At 38.5% G+C, this 21,399-nt stretch overlaps 1 protein-coding gene across 4 annotated transcripts in view; it reads right to left on the bottom strand.

The window, feature by feature from the left end:
• The window catches only part of SEC23IP (SEC23 interacting protein), a 56,720-nt gene that overhangs the window by 12,001 nt on the left and 23,320 nt on the right, over window positions 1–21,399 (bottom strand). Inside the window, exons 18-19 of one of the 4 annotated variants that reach the window (XM_081955950.1) lie at window positions 19,829–19,937; window positions 7,739–8,004 (exon numbers count right to left, since the gene is read on the bottom strand). In XM_081955950.1, coding sequence (XP_081812076.1) covers window positions 19,856–19,937 — 82 coding nt within the window. In that variant the 3' untranslated portion in view covers window positions 7,739–8,004; window positions 19,829–19,855. The other 3 variants (XM_081955949.1, XM_081955952.1, XM_081955951.1) reach the window with 3 other exon arrangements.

Genomic DNA, 21,399 nt, shown 5'->3' with positions numbered 1-21,399 from the left:
TCTGGACGAACAAATCCTGGATCGCCTCATATGCGGGTTGAGAGACATTTCCCTACAGAAACGGTTGTTGGCCAAGCCCAACTTAAGCCTACAGATTGCACTCGATGAGGCGAGAGCGTCCGAATCAGCGGACAGATCATCCGAGACCATACAACGCTGATACAGCGCGATCCAGACCGGATCCAGACACGCCAGAGTACACTATGAAGACACCGATCAAGAGGTCGAGGACACCGAGTTCGAAGACAGCCATTGTATGCGGAGCAGTCACATGAGACCGGTGGGAAAACCCGAATTCCGTTTGCCACCATGTGCAAGTTGCGGAGGGAACCACCCCCGGTCTACCTGTCGGTTCAGAAACGTTGTTTGCTCGCATTGCGACAAACTGGGGCACATCGCAAGAGTGTGCCGGAGCGAAGTCCCTGCCTCACAACAGCAGCCTCCGATGTTCCGCCAACAGAAGCCCAACCCAGGGGCTTGGCGAAAAAACAAAGGGTGCCCAGAGAGAAACCAAAGGGAGTTTGCCGAGAGAGAATACACACAGAGAGCTGAAAGGGCGTATTACCAGAGAGAGAGTATCCCCAGGATACTGATGCAGAGAGAGAGTTGACCCAGAGAGAACCATTGCGAACCTATCTCACGATAGGTCAGGTGCGCACCAAGCGGCCTAAAAAGCTGAAAATCACTGTCCTCCTGGAGGACTCCCCTTGCGAGCTGGAAGTTGACACTGGATCGTCCCTGACTATCATTTCATGGTCTGCCATGAAAAAGGCAATCCCTAGCCTTAAAAAGCGCCAACTGCGTACACCAGACATCCTGCTACGAGACTACCAGGGGAACAGGGTCCCCATCGTGGGTCAAGGCACATTTCGGGTGCAGTTCAAGGACATCGTAGCCCAGCTGCCTGTGACCGTCGCCAGCGCGCCATTACAGAGCCTCCTGGGATTGGATTGGTTTGAAGCCCTGGGGCTAGAAGTCACCGGAATCAACGCCGTGGAGAACAGCAGCGCTGAACAGATTTTTAAGGAGTTCGAGGATGTGTTCAGCCCTGGTCTTGGTAAGTATGTGGGTAAACCTATATCATTCAGTCTAGACCCCAACGTGGCGCCAATCCGACTCAAACCAAGGAGAGTGCCCTTCGCACTCCGCCCCAAAATTGATAAGGAGATAGATAAACTAGTAGAACAGGGGATCCTCGAACCGGTGGATCACGCGCGCTGGGAAACGACCATCATGACCCCAGTTAAACCAGATGGGTCAGTCCGCATCTGCGCAGACTATAAATGCACAATTAATGTCGACCTACAACAAAGTGCATATCCTGTGCCAGTAGTCCAACACCTATTGCACTCGTTGGGGCCAGGAAAAATATTTGCTAAATTAGACATGGCACAAGCTTACCAGCAACTGCCAGTGGATAGCGCCACAGGGGAGGCCCAGACTATAGTGACGCATAGGGGCGCATTCAAATGCAACCGGTTGCAATTTGGTGTAAGCATCGCTCCCGGTCTGTTCCAGAGCGTCATGGAACGGCTTTTGCAGGGAATACCAGGGGTCATCCCGTATTTTGACGACATCTTGGTGTCAGCTGCAAACGAGGAGCAACTAGTAAAAAGAGTTAGAACTGTTTTGGCCAGAATTAGAGAGAAGGGTCTCCGCCTTAAAAAAGAAAAATGCCAAATTAACGTGCCTAGCATAGAATTCCTGGGATATAGAATCGATGGTTTAGGCATACATCCAACATCGAAGAAAATTAAGGTGATCCAGGACGCCCCCACACCACGTAACCAGACCGAGTTGTAGGCATTCCTCGGACTACTTAACTTCTACAGCGTTTTTCTGAGACAGAAAGCGACCGTTGCTGAACCGCTACACCGACTCCTCGCCAAGAACGCAAAATGGACATGGGGACCTTCTGAGGTAGCAGCTTTCGCCACAGTCAAGCGCCTGCTCACCACCGACTCGCTGCTCGTTCAATACAGCCAGACGCTACCACTGGTCTTGACCTGCGACGCATCACCTTTCGGCTTCGGCGCAGTTCTCAGCCACAGGATGCCGAACGGAAACGAAGCGCCCATAGCATTCTACTCAAGGACTCTTTCATCAGCCAAAAGGAACTACAGCCAAATGGACAGAGAAGCGTTAGCTGCTGTGGCAGGAGTCAAACGTTTCCATGAGTACCTCTACGGCCGCGATTTCGAGCTCATCACAGACCACAAACCACTACTTGGTCTTTTGGCGGGAAACCGCCCCACACCAGTCTCACTTTCCCCGCGCATGACCAGGTGGACTGTTTTCCTGGCTGCGTACTCCTACAAACTGATACATCGACCGGGTACCACACTAGGGCACGCAGACGCACTCAGCTGATGCCCACTTCCAGAACTTTTAACAGACCCCACTCCCGAGGTACCGGTTTTATTAATCGATTGTTTGGACTCTGGACCTGTTTCTTCCTTGGACGTTGCTAGGTTTTGTGCTAAGGACAATGTAATCAGACAAGTACAAACTTGGGTATGGAGGGGGTGGCCAAAGGGAAATGTGGGACCCGAATTCAAACTGTTTTGGTCAAAGCGCGATGAGTTGTCGGTTTTACAAGGTTGTTTGTTATGGGGGGATCGAGTTGTTGTTCCATACGCATTGCGGAGAAATGTATTAGAAGCATTACATGTTGGGCATCCGGGGATCGTAAGGATGAAAGCGTTAGCTAGGAGTTACGTTTGGTGGCCAAATATGGACAAAGAGATAGAGGAATGGGTAGCCACTTGCGATCCATGCCAAGAGTCTAGACCAGCACCCCCTGAAGCGCCCGCCACAGAATGGGACAAACCAAAAGCACCTTGGTCGCAAATACACATCGATTTCACAGGGCCAGTCCAGGGACAAACATTCTTAATAGTTGTGGATGCATACTCCAAATGGTTGGAAGTAGTCCTAATGACTTCAATCACGGCAGAGCCAGTCATTAAGGTACTACGGCGACTTTTCACCACTCATGGTCTGCCCGACCTCCTGGTCTCCGATAACGGGCCCCAATTCACGGCCATGCAATTCGAAACATATCTAGCAAGTCAGGGAATTCGGCATGCCCTTGTCGCGCCATTCCATCCGGCCTCGAACGGACAGGCGGAGAGAATGGTGCGATCTGCAAAAGAGGCCCTCGCTAGGATGGGCCCAGGTGATTGGCAAACACACATTGTTCATTACCTTCTAATCCAACATATTACCTCCAGCGCCACGACGGGTAGGAGCCCCGCTGAACTCCTCATGGGCCGCCGTCTACGGTCTCACCTGGACCGACTTCACCCAAATTACTCTGCCACATCGCCCCCAGACTCTACAAGCAAAATTCGGAACTTTAGCATAGGGGATTCAGTGTACGCCCACAACTATGCAGGGGGAATGCTGTAGATGCCGGCGAGGGTAATTGGTATCACGGGTCCACGATCATACTTGCTGGAACTAGAAGATGGTAGAAATTGGAAAAGGCACATAGACCAACTCCGGGGTCGCCTAACACACTCAGACCTTCGATCAGCTAACGAGGACTATATTCCGTTGGAAAGTCAGCAACCCGAGAGCCCAACCACAGAGGATCACAACACCCCGGAGCCCGGAGTGGAACCAGAGATCAATGACGGAGCGGAACAGCATCCAAGCGATGAAAACCTTCCACCCCCCGACTGCGGAACGGAACTAGACAAACAAGCCGATCTCACACCCACTCCAGCTCAACCTGAACTCAGACGATCCACCCGTGTAAGACAGAAACCGACGTACTTAAAGGACTTTATTACTAACAGGAACACTCCGTCTAAGAAGGGAGGGGTGTTAGATATTAGCATATATCGTGTAAGTCTCCACTCAGGTCTGCCGCTAGGGCGGGAACTAGAGATCATTCTGATTGATCGAGAGCCGTACCCGATCCCTATAAAAGGGGAAACCTCAGACCACACACCAAGCTGGATCACTACTACTATTAATAAAGAGCGTTAAGTCACTACTTGTCCGGAGTCTGTTCTCTCGTTGCCCGAATCCAACACATGTCATCTGCTGGTGTTGGTCCACTGTGCTTCATTTAGTCCAGGGTCAATGCAGCCGTCTACCAGGCGATTTTGGAGCACTTCATGCTTCCTTCCGCAGATGAGCTTTATGGGGATGCTGACTTCATTTTCCAGCAGGACCTGGCACCTGCCCACACTGCCAAAAGCACCAAAACCTGGTTCAATGACCGTAGGATTACTGTGTTTGATTGGTCAGCAAACTTGCCTGACCTGAACCCCATAGAGAATCTATGGGGCATTTCCAAGAAAAAGATGGGAGACATGAGACCGAACAATGCAGAAGAGCTGAAGACCGCTATTGAAGTATTCTGGTCTTCCATAACACCTCAGCAGTGCCACAGGCTGATAGCTTCCATGCCATCTGCATTGAGGCAGTAATTGCTGCAAAAGGGGCCCAAACCAAGTACTGAGTACATATGCATTCTTATACTTTTCAGGGGTCCGATATTGTTCTATGTACAATCCTTGTTTTATTGATCGCATGTAATATTCTAATTTTCTGAGATTGTGGATTTGGGGTTTTCATGAGCTGTAATCCATAATCATCACAATTATGACAAATCACGGCTTGAACTATCTTGCTTTGCATGTAATGAGTCTATCTCATATATTAGTTTCACCTTTTAAGTTGCATTACTGAAATAAATGAACTTTTGCACGATATTCCAATTTTTCGAGTTTCATCTGTACTTCTAAAGACCAACTCTCACTGGGAATAAAATGATAATAATTCTATATATTCTCTAAATATGGGAGTAGTCTTATTAAACTGATATAACATTTGTTACATGGTATAGTAACATAGATTTTCAGTATAATTTTCCTTATCAGTTGAATGCTAAACAGATGGACAGAAGCTGAGGTCAGATCTTTTTTAAATGCATAAGCTGAAGTGTTCAAATAATGACCACACTGCCTGTTTTTTTCATATGAAGTCCATCTGTCTCAACAGTTTTTCTTAACACAGCAACTTGTTTGATATTCACATTAGAAGCAATCTTAATACTATGTGTCATGAAATCTTATGGTCTTGTTTACTTCACCTCAGAAATCTCAAAATGAACCAGTATGGGATGTGGGGGGTATTTTTTTTTTAAATTAAAAAGCTACATGGAATAATTGTAATGCTTGAATAACAAAGAAAATAGGTGATAGGAAGTTGCAGAAGAAAATCCTACAGCTGGGTCCTTGCACTGAGGGCAGCATTTACAATAACTTAAAAAAAGAAATTTGTAAATATTTCCCACATTTATAGAAATTTGGAGCCCGTCAATAATCATGGAAGACCTGTTAATATTCAGTCTCCTTAGTTACATCTAAAGTTATCATATTTTGTATGCTGCACTGTGATCAATTATAGCAAAATAATACATTAATGAACTGATAAAAATGCACATTTTTGATAATTGTACATATACATTTCTATACATTTCTACATCTCTATATATTTGGAAATTTTAAAAAATCTGCTTTAAAAAGGAGGTTTCACACTTATTTAAAGCTTAACTAAAAATAAAGGCGCACATCTGGAAGCCCCAGGCTACCTATGGCTCTTAGAAACCTTTGGTTTTGTATCATAGGCAGTCTCCCCCAATGTGTAATTTAGAAAGGAAATAAGGGTGATCCTTTCTTAAGGATCAGTTGTTCAGTGACCATTCAAATTCATGATGGTGCTGATTAAGTGGTACAATCTTCATCCTTACAACAATTACATCATCCTGCGATCACAGGATTGCCATTTGTGACCTTCTGTGCTGGCTTCCGACAAGGAAAGTCAATGGGGAAGCCAGCAGGAATTTGCAACTGATGATCAGGTCATGTCACTTTCATCTATGTTGTAGAATTTGCTTAATACTGGCATTTGTTTCTATCCTTGGGCTGTCAGACTTTTAAATACAACCACAATCACTCCATGCACACGCAGAAACATATGACTAGGTTTTTCTTTTTCTTTCTTTTTTCGTTTCTGCTATAATTTTGCACCAGCGAGGCTAAAACCAATTTCGTTGTATTTATTTTGTACAATGACAATAAAGACTATGCTACATTTGAAAGTGCCAGAATTTGCATTGTTAAGTGACAGTCATGTCACATCAAATTTTATGAGTGCATCACTTTAGCAATAATAATTCCAGGCCCACTGTTAAGTAAGGACTACACCTACATCAAATTATACACAACTAAAACAAATTAAAGCAAACTTTCTTTTTTGTGCAAGCAATTACTTTGGGTTTTATTTTCCCCCTAGCATTTTATTGTGAATTTTGCCCTGACACTTAAGCCGTAGGCCAAATTGCAATTCTCAGTCTGGAGAAAAAGTTGACATTTTAATTATATACAGCTATAATAGTCAGTAACTATTTTACAAAATCACTGATGAAGACCAGCAATAGTGTCATTGCAAGATTTTATTTCAGGACTCACTTCCTGATGGTAAGTTCTGTACAATATTGAATTAATCAATCAGTGGAAGTTGTGAGTTTTCTAACTAGGAAGGTTTTTAACGAAGGGTTGAATAGCTAATCTTTCTGGGTGTTGTAATTTGTTTTCTTACACATTACAGGCAGTGGGAGTAGATGATCCTTATGGACCCTTCCAATATTGCAACTCCATGATTCTACTATGCCTAAAATACAAAAAGATCCAACCCTACACTACCCCTCACAAAAAGCATAAGAACCTCACAAGGGAAAAACGATTTATAATATAAAGTTTAGACAGTATAAGCCTTTGCTTGCTGCAAAATGACATCAACGTACGTGCCAAGCAAACATCCCTAGGGAGGGAATAATTATATCATCAGCATGATTATATCACTGAAATATAATCCTGTATGATTAGATTATCAAAAAAGATTTGTTATTACTGCTATTCATGGCGTGATTTTAAAAGAGGGAGTAGCTTTTATACTTTTTCCACCCTCATCTTCACCCTCAAGCTATATAGACAGGTAAGAAATTAAATATTATGAGCAGATTTGATATTTGGTAGCCAGCAGTAGTAGTTTCATATGAAATTGCTATCTTTATCATATTTGCATAAAATGAACAACTCAGGGATGAGAGGAGAAAATACAATAAGATTAATTTTGTCACCAGCAAATTAAGGTTTGGTCCTGAATTCTGAATTTGTATTTTCAAGGGTATGTTTTCTTCTGCCCCCCCCCCCCCCCCCCGTTGCAATTATCAATTAGCCTGGTGCCTTGTGGAGACATACTTCGGTCTCAATATACAAAAAAAGATACACATATAGATTTCAAAGAAACACATTTCTCTCTGACCTTCCAAGGACGGACAAATAACATTCCTTTCCTGGCCGTAATGAAGGGGAGGTATTCATCTCTATTTCTGGCTGTGTAACTACTTTTTATAATCACGTGTAAAGTGTTGCTATGTATGAAATCATCATCTTTCCTATGATTCCTTTGTTTGCCTTCTGTAACCACCCATTTTTGTAACCAATAAAAGAGACACGTAGGTTTAGACCTGTGCGCTCCCATCACGAGAACACTGTGTGTTTCTCTTATTCGGCTGGTTTCATGGGAGGCCCTCCAGTGACCCTTACACACACACCCAAATATTCTATAAAATAAACAGTCTTTACATTTTCATATTGTACTTAAAAACAATTATACTTTTTTGAAAAAATCAATTGTCTAAATAAGCTTTAATTGGATACATTAATTATATATACTTTACAAATATAAGAGTTGTGGTAGTGGTTAAAATACAGTAGTGCAGGCTGACTTTGCCCATAGCCAGGAGTTCAATTCTCAGCCACTCAAGGTTGATTCAGCCTTCCATCTTTCTGAGATTGGTAAAATGGGGACCCAGATCTTGGGGGGCCATATGCCAACATTGACCCATGCCACACCCATTTGCACTATTCAGGTGACCCTATTCAGGTGAACTGAAAAAGCTTCTTGGGTGAGAAGGAAAACCTGTTAAAGGAAAAACAAAGAAAGACTAGCTGCCTTTTGAAAAATACAGTAGAATTAGGTCATCTAGTTGTTTCCTGTCTGGTTCACCTGGGAAAGATGACACCACCCTTACTATCACAAGGTAGGCCTTAATAGTGTCTATAAATCTGTGTTCAGTTGAGTTCATCTCTGGTTGAATGCCAGCAACACTTTAGATATCTCACCTCCCACTTTATCTCTGTCAGTTTCTCCATAAATCATAGGGAGGATCCCTAAGAGGGAAAAAGTTGCATGGGAAAAATGTTATCCAAAACCTCAGCTGCCCTTTGGGATTCTTTCTGGCAATCTTCCATTTGTTCCTTGGACAGGAGGTGAAGTTCAGGAACACACACACACACACACACACACACACACACACAACACTGGATTGCTTAACAGTCCCAAATTGGGAAGTGTAGCACATTCAAAACCAAAGGTAGGAAGTCATTCAAACTGGTGGTCCAGGAACTCATAGTCACTGTTATTGAATATATATCCTGGCTTTCTATAAATTATGCTCAGAGTGGAACAGGAGCCCATAAATAAGCAAGGTTTTATCTGATGATACTCTTCTCTTTGAAACAGTGCCTTTTACACTTGAAATGCTGCTTCCTCATAAATAATGAAGAGAAAAATCTTCTCTGCACAGAATTGCATCAAAGTATTTGTTTGTTTCAAAAACAGTATTCTTACAACTCTTATTGGTAACAGTGAAAAAAATACTATCTCGTTTGGTTTTGCTCTGCTTTGTACTGTATGCAGTCAAGATTCAATTATTAATACAACTTTCTTATCAATTTATGAGCAGAAAAATTATCTGATGCCACGTAACCTGAAATGATTTAAATTATTGAGTAGCAAAGGTTCTTTTAGGCTGAATTCAATAAGTTATTCCATTTATTTTAAGAAGCACATGTTGACGGCTGTAGGTCTTGTCAATAGCTTTGCATAGTTAGATACAGTATGTTATCTAGTAAGACATCATGAAAATCTTCACTTTCTCTTTATTTACACTGAAAAGCAGTAGAGCTTGGATTGTGATGTCACACCTAACATCTTACATATTTTGACACATGCACACCCTCATGTTCTTGCACTCCTTTATGTTGACTAGTATCTGTAAGATAAACAGATACTCTTGCATCCATGTATGTTAACTAATATCTGTAAGAAAGACAAACATGTTAATACTTAACCCTGAGCATATCACACATGAAATATATAAACTGATCCACACATGAGGTACACAGAATATTCCATTTTTCAGTTGCTACCTTCCCACGGCCATACATCTTCATCAAAAAGACATCTAGATTGTCTTTGAAATACTATTCAGATTTAGACATTATCTGTTTTAGGGATGTTATCTTATATACTGAGGATTTAAAATATATGGCCATTCAAATCTTGCTGAATGACAACTGCCAGAAACCCTCACTGCAGACATGTTGGCTGGGCTGCTGGAATTATAATACAGAAATGAATTCCTAGCCTCCTCTCCATCATTTTTACTTAGGATATAGGCATTCCTTTGGGTTCAAAGAAGACATACTGTTGTGAAGTTCATCTGTGGAGCCAGAAGTGTCTCTACAGTCCCAATGTGGAAATACAGAATCTAACATAATGGAGGCAATAGAACACCATAATTGAAATAACTGTGGGCATCATTTTGATACCACTCATTGTTTTCTATCAATTTTTGGCAGCACCTGTCTTCAGAACTGGTGTAATCTTCATAGCACAGAGCTTATCAGAGGGTTCTGTCTACAGCTGAAACTTCTAGTTCCCTTGGTGGATGTCATAGTGGCATAAGGCATCACCATTATAAAGGATCTGTCCTAAAATTCCATTATTTAACAACTGAATCAATTTCATGAATTTCCTTGGGCATCCATAATGACTCAGGATGGCCTAGAGAGTCTCCCCGTTCGTCCCCTTCCCCTTACTTACGTTATCCCACTTTTTCATTTCATTTCAATAAAAGTGGAATAAATGTGAGTTGGATTTTTTCCTGCTTGGCAAATTAGATTGTCAGTAATGACATTAAAATACACATTTTTAGAAATCTCACAACGGAATGGGGGAAAGATAGGCAGATTTATTTTTTATTTGTTTGTTTGCCTATCCAACTCCATCATGAACAATGGCTTGTTGTTATATGGTGCTCTGAGAAATTTGGTCATATATTGTTTTACATACTCTGGGTGAGATCATTCGTGGTTTTGGGGTGGGATATCATCTGTACGCTGATGATACTCAGCTGTACATTTCCACCCCGAACCACCCCAACGAGGCCGTCGAAGTGATGTCCCGGTGCTTGGAAGCCGTACGGGTCTGGATGGATGACAACCGACTCAAGCTCAACCCCTCCAAGACGGTTCAACCAGTTACTTCCATCTCTGGCCATTGGGGGCATACAACTGGCCCCCGTGGAGCGGGCGCGCAATTTGGGCATCCTCCTGGATGCCCGGCTGTCCATGGATGACCATGTGACAGCCGTGGCAAGGGGGGCATTCCACCAGGTTCGCCTGGTGCGCCAATTGCGCCCCCTATTGGACCGGGATGCCTTACGCACAGTCACTCATGCGCTGGTGACGTCTCGCCTTGACTACTGCAATGCTCTCTACATGGGGCTTCCCTTGAGATGCACCCGGAGACTCCAGTTGGTCCAGAATGCGGCCGCGCGGGTGATTATGGGGAGTACAAGGTACTCCCATGTGACACCTCTCCTGCGCGAGCTGCACTGGCTTCCTGTGGTCTATCGGGTGCGTTTCAAGGTTTTGATAATGATCTTCAAAGCGCTCCATGGCTCAGGACCTAGTTACTTGCGGGATCGTATCTTGCCCCATACATCCCTGCGACCAATTCGCTCGCACAGAGAGGGACTTCTCCAGGTGCCGTCCACCAGACAGTGTCGGGGGCGACGCCTAGGAGCAGAGCCTTCTCTGTGACGGGCCCAGCCCTGTGGAACGACCTCCCCCCTGATATCAGGACCACCTCTGACCTCCGCTCCTTCCGCGTAAAGCTCAAGACCCATCTCTTCCAAGTAGCTGGCCTGGCTCAACCATAGTTTTATCATATCGCTCCTGACGGGTTTTTTAATTGTGTATTCTGTATCGTAATTGAGGGGATTTTTAAATTGAAATTTTAATTCTATTTTATCCATTTGTTTACCTCCTCCATGCATATGTTACTGTTTATATTTGTATATTTTATGTGTTTTTAATTGTACGCCGCCCCGAGTCCTTCTGGAGAGGGTGCGGCTAAGCAAATAAAATTTGATTTGATTTGATTTGATTTGATTTGATACTCCAGAAATGAATTATCAAAACCATCTAGGAAGGCCTAAAAAAATAAGTTTAGTGCCAACTAAGTGTCCATCACTGCTATTTTCAGCTTGCTTCTTTTTGTCTCTTAGATATTCTATTGATCATCTTATAAAATTTCCTGCAGAGGTTAGTACATTTAAAACCATGACTTTCAAATTGATGCCTTAATAAATTGTCAGAATTACAATAGCTCTCTAAAATGTAAACAAGAAATGGGTATCAGATAAGCTGCTGTTTTTACAGGGCTAGTTATGTTTGTCTATTCAAAAATTTGTTCCCATTCACATTAAGCAATCCTACAAAATCGGTATAAGGCTGATGTAGAGCCTGGATGTTTTATCTACTTTTTTGCAGGTATTATGTACTTGCTAGAACATATACTTCATGGTTACACCCATTTTCTATTTCCTATGCCTGTCACTTTTAAATCTTAGTGCAATCAAAACTTCCCTATGTATTATCCATACCATTTTCCAAAAGAGCCCATTTTTTTTCCTTCTCATCAAAATGGCATATGACTGCAGTTATTTTTGAGATTCTCATCCTCCTGTGCTCACTTTTACCAGAGGATTTCAGTCCATTAGTTTCTATCTAATTCTTTTCTTTGAGTTTCTATCTAATATCTTTGAAATTGGGTCTTTTGAGAGACATGTAAGATGAAGCTACCAATTTCTCTTTCTGTAGCAGCTTGAACCTCAAGATTATATGGCTACTTTTTCCTGCTATTTTGAACTTTTCAACCTTCTTCTTGTACCTGGTGACATCAAATATACATTTTAGCATTTTATATCTCCTCTGCCTTATATTGAGTTTTGTTTTGTTATATTTCTTAAGTCTCAGCAATGTCTCACCTGCTAAATGGGTATGATTGTAAAAGGCTGTGGTTAAAATGTTGCAACCCTATTATTTGTATTTTAGGAAAGTTCCATTTCTTTCAAATCCCATCCTGTTTATCTTTTGGATTTTTTTTAAAGGTTCCTTGTCAAACTGGCAATTCATGGTCAATTTTAATTTAATTTCATAAAGTGAAAATAAAATGAAAAAAGTCTGTTCCTATTTCAGAGGGTAAATAGAAGAGGGTAATTAGCACTGTGCTGAAGATTTTTTAAAAAAAATACTAGTCAATAAATGTTTAAAACCTCAACACACAGCAGAGGTTTTTGCTGCATTTTTAAAGTATTTATTTTCTAGGAATCTGAAAGATACCTTAACGCAGGTTGGGAGAATATTCAGAATCCAATAAAATCATCAAAACTAAATAGCTATATTGGCTCACTATAAAAATATCCTAAAAGCAGCAGTAGACATGCTGCAACTAAATATTAAAGCAATAAGCAAAACATGAACTTTGCAAATTCTTCTCCAAGTTGGTAATTAAGCAAATGAAGGCAAAATTAAAAAAACTTTTCCATTTTTAAATCTTCAAAAATGCTAGCTCAGATTCTTCCAATTGACCAGGTTGAAAGGAAACCTACAAACCATGTTCTTGTTCTTTCAATGTGTTATGGTGTTGGTTCAGTTTCTGTGTTGGTATAATAATGACAATTTTGTTGACAATTTGTGCATTAAATCGTCTTTCATGTTCAAAGGCTGATCTCCAGTCAGGATCAATGATTATAGAAGTTTCTGGCATGTCTTGAATCTGTACTTTTGCAAGTTGAAGGGATGCATTGCACAAGTTTCATTATTATAGCATTTTCTGCAACGATTCATCTATCTCATGATGAATTTCATCATTGTGGAGCATACTCATTCTCAATTATATGCAGTCTTGAGGATAGTAATTCATTTCCTTGGGAGTCATGGGTCCCAGATTTTGGATACATTCTGTAAGTTAACCCATCTGAGGTACCTGGGTTCAAAGCACCATTTTACTCAGGTAAAGGTCATGATAATAATTTTAGTAATAGATTGATGTTTCTAGCATGCTCTGCATAGTATTCCCTCTTTGAAGTTTTGGCTTATTTTTGTAGGTGTGCTGGTCTTGGACTGTAACAATAAAATATTTGAATTTACTTTTCTCAGTAAAATAACATGTGTGTGTGTGTGTGTTTGTGTGTGTGTGTGTATGTATTTGTGTTACAACCCCTGGTATGCCCAAATATGGGAGGGAGCTCACTACTCCCTCTTTCTGTCATTCGGCTCATCACAGAAAACCATCCAGACAGAAACCCATATTTTTTTATTTTTAATGTTGCCTATGTATGTATGTATGTATGTATGTATGTATGTATGTATGTTATTTTACTGAGAAAAGTAAATTCAAATATTTTATTGTTGCAGTATTAATATTAAACATATTAGGTATGTTTATCACCTTATATTAAATAAAATATGGGGGGGAAAGGACAGGGACGAGAGAGCAGCACTAAGTTCTCATGTTACTACACCCTACTGACCTACACAAAACGGTTATGTAGGACCCCTGGTAAATTGTGCCAATTTCAGAAAAAGAGAAGATGAAGAAAAAAAGGCTTAAATGAACAGGCCAGAAATTTAAATCTCAATACTAAAATTTCAAAAAAATAACAAGAAACACTCATCATAAGCCACTGATATAGTCATTAAAGAATTAATTTGCTACGGTGATAGAAGCCCTTGCCAAAATGTAAATCATCTGGCTGTTTTACAAAGCACATAAAAATAGCATAGACGGTGAAAGCAAAATTAAGTTTAAAAAATACGTAAAGAGGGACTGAAATTGTTAGGTCAGGTTCTTTATAACCTCAAGACCCCGACATGTGGTTTCATTATGTCTTATATTTACATTAACTAGAAATATAATTACAAAACAGAATGTGAAGAATTGAAGTTTGTTGACAGTATGGTTAACAAACTCCACAAAAGTAAAACTGTACATAATTCAACAGAAAACAAAAATAAAACATCATTGCAGATACATTTGAGAAAATGACAGGTCTACTTCCAGCTCTGAGAGCCCAATCAGGGAATAGTTTCGCTTCAGGCTTATCTAACCACAGCAGCAACCATTGTAATTTCCAAAAATGCTCCCAGTATAAAGGTGCTACAAGGATTTGTGGAAAATAAGAATCCATTGTTATGGCTACAGTACCAATAACAGGCAGATGCTGGTTTGGCCATTCCTGATTCTTTGTTTTTTGTATCTATTCCTCTTTTCTGCAAGAAAACAATAAAGCAGCATAAACCAAGTCACAGCACTGCTGTCAATCTTAACAGGCTGAGGAAAGAAAATGCTCACAGCTGTTACTTCCACGTTTTTCTCTGAGTGGTGAAATGCAGCAGAGATTTTGCTGATGGTTAAGTTACAAACTTACCATTGGGTTCTTATTTTGAAAACCAAAAATCTTAGTTTGAATGCATGTTGTTCATAAATTATTGAAACTTCTGACACAGATTAAAACCCAGTTATAGCAGTAACAGATAATGTGCACTGCAGGTAGTTAATTAATGTGAAGTACAACAGTATTAAGTTTACACTTTAGATATTTACATCTCCATCCCCAAACTAAATGTGTAATTTGTAACTAAACTTTATCCATATATTGAAATGAATAAAGCATATGGCATACTTTCAGAAATTGAAATGTTTTGATGACTTTAAAATATTCAAAACCAAACTTAAATTCTACGCAAACATCCCAAAACAGTTTTTGGTTTGCATTATTTATTTCCATGGCAATAAACAATGTTCAATCAAAAGCAAAATGAACTTCTTTAAATTAAACTTGATAATAAACACTTCTGCATTTTTCATAGTGGCAATCAATACATTTATTTTACCTCACTACATTTTCACTTCAGTATACTCTATATACAAATATTGTTGCTGATTTTTGAAAACCTTTGTCTTTCTTTTTTAGATGACTATAATGACTGGGAATGTGATATGAATACCAAACTTATAATTTTGAAACATTTTTAGAGCAGTGTTTCTCAACCTCACCAACTTTTAAGTGAATTCTAATGTCCATAATTGGGGACATTAGCCAGCATGCTGGGAGTTGAAATCCACAGACCTCAAAGCTGCTAAGGTTGACAAATGTTGATTCAGAGATAAATTTAATCTGAGTAATATTGAATGACTTCTCCAGTTATTTTATGACAAGAAGCTGCTTCATTCACTATTTCTATGCTGGAATTTACTCAGGTTTAACAAGAAACATGTTAAATTTCATTATGACAAGGATCATAGCAAATACTTGCTTTCGGAAAATAATATCAGAATTAGCAAAAGAACCATAAAACCTTCCCGAAAGGTGCACTAATATTACAGTATTTAAAGATATATAAAATAGCTATGTGATAATATACTGCAATGAATTTACTTCTGTTAATTTAAAAATATACATTTTTTAATTGCATAGACCATACAACAGGCAGATGATTAAATTACAAATCTCATCTCTTGGTCCTTCTTTTCAGGAACCAATATAATGTCTGTTTCAGGATAAATATCACCACCTCCTGCACCCAGCAAAATCATATTTGGAAGGGGGAACCTAAATTAACTCATGGCAAGTAGCCATTGCAATATCACTTTAATGAAACATAGCTTAATATGCAGGCGGGGGTATTAAAAGTGATGAAAGAAAATAAGCTTCAGAAGTCCAGTATTGATAAATTTATTTATGAAACTCTAAGATATTTTGCTATGAAAACTAGGCAATGTCAAAGGACTAACTAAATTTGATCTTTAAAGCATTCCTTCACCCTCAGGGCCATAAATGCAGATATTTTTTTAGGTCTAATCCTCAAATCACATATAAAGTCATGTATCCTAGCAGGTTCATCAATGTCAAACCAAATTTAGCTCATTGGTCTCTACTCAATAAGCAGACAAATAAACAAGAAGTACAAATGCTAAGTTTACAACAATTCTCTATATAACTTAGAATAAAGGTTCATGTCACAAAAATAAAAATGTATCTCTTTCAGAGACTCAGAACTCTTTTATAAAAATGTAATGGTAACTCTGATGTATGGAATTGATTCTAATTATTTATTTTGAAAATATAATGGCTTGAGGTAAAGGTACATTAAACAAATTTGATGTTGTTTACATTTTTAAAGAAATGAGATCAAATGGATTTATTAAATAAAACTATTATTGCTATTGACCATGAAGATATTATTTTAAAAAATAGAATCCTGATCAAAAACACAGGCCTTGTAAGCTTACGAACCAAGACAGATTAGAAATTATTAATTTGCGTTTATCTTTTTTTAAAGATAAAGTTTGGCAAAAATGCCACAAGTGATTCAAGGCTATGAAAACAGTATATATGTTCTTTTTAAAAAAGCCTTTTTTTCTACACCCGATGTTTTCTTTTCTAAATGACCCAAAAAGGTGGCTTAGAAACGGAGTGCTGAATACTGAAACAACTTCTGTCATCTATGGATAGGGAATTGGTGTCTTTTTCTTCAAAGGCTGTTAGCAAGCCAAAACAAAGATGAGAATTGCTGGAAAAAAAGAGAGAGAGAAATAGACAGGAGGGTAAGCTACGGAAAACTTTGTTAACTGCAAATACAATTGCCAAGAAATATAAAAATATCACTGGAAAATATAGGAATGTATTTAATTTCTACTAGGACATTTTCTGCCCATACCAGTGCTAACGGAGGAATGTGAGGGGAAAAAACAGGTCTGTGTAAGATATAATCCTGTCATACAACTTCTTTAACAGTAATTATCGTAATCTTTCTGTTATTGTTTTTTAATGTTATTAGCATAAGGTTTTTTAAAAAATATATAATCTGAAGCCATCTCAGCAACTTGTTTTTAGCAAAAAAAAAATCATTTACACAATGGCCACACGCAAAAATATTTTCAGTCAGGTTTACAACTCAATGCAAATTTGAACTAAGCATAGAACAGTAGCTATTTGTGCAAATGTATTTATTTATAATAATCCTGTTTTCTGTCTATCTACTGTGGGCAGCAAATAAATTTAAAAGCATAAAAACAGTAATCTATCCCTAATTATGGTCGAATTATGACAAAGCAAACAACAAAAGAATAACATTTCCCGCTTACCCCAAAATATCAAAAGTTTCTAAAATGTTCTTCTGACAGAATTCTACACTTAACTTCACATAAATAGTTTAGTCAATAATTCAATAAGTTTAGCTCAATAACCATAGAAAGGACCTATTTGATTTTTGCTTCTATTAAAATCAAACATTTAAAGTTGGATTAAGTCATTTATAGAGTGTATTAAAACAGATCTGGAGGCAATGACAGTCTTATTCCCATTTCAGTATGGAAGACGATAAAAATTCAACCTAGTTTTCCCTCTGGAACTTCAATTTTCTTACATGTGAAAAGTCCCAGGGGATTCATATCAGTTAATAACTGACTGCAGAAAAGTTTCCTAGGAAATCTGCATATTTGTCTCAAAAATAGGACTTTTCATGCATAAGTAAGTAGGTATGTTTCTCCTCAAAGTAATGTTAGTGGATGAAATAAATGCAATAGTTGAATGATGGAAGTGCTTTTGAGGCAAAGAAGGAAAACTATATTGGGAAATGAAAAATGTGCACAAACCCCATCTTTCTAATGGCCAACTAAACTGTCTTTGGAAACAGAGCTTCAAGGATTATTCAGACTGTTCTAGTAGACAGCGTCATGCCCCACTATAAATTCTATTCTGATGTACTGCTAGAGTAATGTACCATATTAGAAAGGGAAGTTAATATATGTTATTTTTCAAGTAGAAACTACGGCATAACAAACATACAGAGTGTATCTTTATTGTCAAAATTATGCAATAAAATCGCAGAATTTGTATGTTCCCTTCATATTTTCACAAATATGTTTCTACCAACTTTTTCGACAACGGTTCAAGTGGCAATTGCGGGAGTATTGTTCTCCACTTGTTATTTCTGCAGATGGCTCATTTGGAAAGTTTACATTTAAGTTACCATCTCTATAAGTGCTGAAAATTAGAGACATTTATCTGTATATTTTAAACAAAGCTTCTCTCAACAAGCAAAGCATGAATATGTCATGAAGCAGCATGATATGAGCAAATTGTTTACTAAACTCTGGGAGTAATTAAAATAATTTCTACTGTTATGTATTATTTACTATAATTACAATAGGATGTCTGTGTTTGCATAAGAAAAATTGCTAACAGTGATAAATATTTCACATATATTGATCCCAAAATATGTTAAATGGTCAGAAGTACCTAATTCAGAAGCATATAACAAATTCTTCTTACAAGATTTAAGCCAAAGAAAACACATTCATTGCTCAACTAAACTCTGCAATACATATTTTTCTAATCAAAATTGAATGTGTATCAGCTGAAAATGTTGTCAATTCATTGAACAGATCAGTGTTTCAGAATTTGATTTGATAGTTACATATTTATTATTTCTTTTTTATTTCCTGCATATAAAGTTATTTTAAAAAGAGAAAAATGTAATTTATTTATTTCCTAACATGTACATATATTTGCTAACAGAACATTTGCAAAATGCTGAAAGATGAGGAACATAAAATTAACCCTAGCCATTTTAGGCTTACGTTATATAAGCAGAATTGTTTCATTTGCTCAGAGATTCATCATAAGAATCATGGGCCTATTAGGCAAAAAGTATTTCAAAAATGTAAATTTTTTGATAACATAATTTTTATAAGCAGAAGAGGGATTACATCATTAGTACTAAAAATTATTCTAACATGACTTCAGATAACTTTAATGAAGCTAACCTCAGAAAGGAGACATAAGAATTCCAACTTCAATGTTATCAAAATGACTGGAAACAGACAACTAACTATGCCCGCCAGGTAGCTGATGTTATTTGTTTTGTGCCATAATTGGAGAAAATGATAAAAAAGACTTTATCACAGTCATCAAATTTACTAATTAGGAGACATGGAAAAAAAATACATTAGGGCTTTTCTAACATCTAAGCTCACAAAAATAATTCCTTCCACAGACAAATGTTTTAAAATGAAACACCCAGCTAGTCTTTGAATTACAACTTCATTTGGGATCAGAACGTATATTGATAAGCAATGTAGTTGTACATATGATCACATTGCTTTGCGATGGCATTCCCAGCAATAGCACTTAGACTTATATACCGCTTCAATGCTTTAGATCCCACTCTAAGCTGTTTACAGATTCAGCATTTTGCCCCCAACAATCTGGGTCCTCATTTTACCGACCTCGGAAGGATGGAAGGCTGAGTAAACCTTGAGCCAGTGAGACCCAAACTGCCAAATTGCTGGCAGCTGGTGATCAGCAGAAGTAGCCTGCAGTACTGCATTCGAACCACTGCAGCAAATCCAGTTGCCTTCATGATAACCCCTTATTCAGTGCCATACCTTTGAATGGTTGTTGAAGGAGTAGTTGTAACTCAAGAACTACCTGTACACAAAGTGATACAAATATATTTCAAGCATAGTAGAACCTTTCTATACCAGGGGTTCTGAAGTTTTTAGGAAATAATATTGTGTTCTACTTATATTAGGTATTACTTACACATTTTATATTACAGGTGTTCTAATATCAATGTTGTGGTTGTTCAGGAGAAACATTCATAGTTCTATAGATTTCTTTTAGAAGAAGTAGAGAAGTATCTTCTGATTCCCTGCAGATTAAAAAAACATGCTAATTTTCAGTGAATTGCCTAATTTGAACAAGTTTATTCTATTCTGTAATGCAGAGGAGGCAAATACCTAACTATGGAGACTTGAAAAATTGCTATCCTGCTGCTTTTCTTTGATTGCTTTTCAAATTAATTTCTTCAACATGTCTCAAATATATGTTTCTCCGCAACATCATAATAGTTTACTTAGGTCATATAACCCTTCAGCTATGTTTTTAACATCAATATACAAAACACAGCATCTCGATCATTTTGACCCATAATTAAGCTAAAGGTAAAGGTTCCCCTCGTACATATGTGCTAGTCATTCCCAACTCTAAGGGGCGGTGCTCATCTCCTTTTCAAAGCTGAAGAGCCAGCACTGTCCAAAGACGTCTCCAATCATATGGCTGGCATGACTAAACACCGAAGGCGCACGGAATGCTGTTACCTTCCCATCAAAGGTGGTTCCTATTTTTCTTCTTGCATTTTTATATGCTTTCAAACTGGGAGCTTGGCAGAAGCTGGGACAAGTAACAGGAGCTCACTCTGTTACGTGACACTAGGGATTTGAATCACTGAACCGCCAACCTTTCTGATCAACAAGCCTGTGTCTTAGTCACTGAGCCACTGTGTCCCTTTGACACATAATTAATTGCCCTTAATTTATTCTCTATGATTTACATCTATATTTCTTCCAATTCTTGTATCTCATTTCATTGCCTATTTTCTTCCTTCATTTAGACAACTTCTGATTTTAGACTTTATTCTATCATGATTTCAGGCTCAGTTTTAATCACCACTGAATGATTTCACTAATCATGTCTCCTTTCCACCCAATTGGTCTACAAGCATTCTATTGCTCAGCAAATTAAATAACTTTTAAATCCCACAACAGCACACTAGCTCTGCTACAATTAGGGGGAAAAAACAGTTTCTTGGATGTATTCTGTAACTTTTATTAATAAAATTCATCTTTTTCACTTATTTTACATTTTTGATCAGGTGACATTTATAGATTCGATTGTAATTCTAATTAATGGGTATTAAGGCTGTCCTAAACATTATTACAAAGAAGAATACATTGCTAATGAAACTGGGGACAGATTGTTATTGCGGTTATATTATTAAAATGTATGTTCTATCTTTCTAGTTCTTGGATCATATATTCAGGTAGAATCTGCCTGCCCAACATGCTCAAGGTTGGAGGAAGCTGCAAGAGATTGAGTAGATGGGCCTGCAGAATAGCCTTAGTAGCAACCGCCGTACTCCAAAACTCTGAATCCCCAAATCAGGAGAGCTCCCATCTTGCTAAAATTTAGAGGATTGTAAAAATGGCACTCTTTCACATAGGCATGTTGTGCATGAAAATGTAGTGGTAGAAAGCACTACTGAGATTTTAGTTGTGTTTTCTTATTGTTTGTTCTTATTGTAAGTTACCCATAATTTTGTATGTGACATACAA

This window comes from Natrix helvetica (genome assembly GCF_964273705.1).
Source record: "Natrix helvetica genome assembly, chromosome: 5".
In the NCBI taxonomy this organism is placed as follows: Eukaryota; Metazoa; Chordata; class Lepidosauria; order Squamata; family Natricidae; genus Natrix; species Natrix helvetica.
This window is presented reverse-complemented; position numbering and strand designations above follow the sequence as displayed.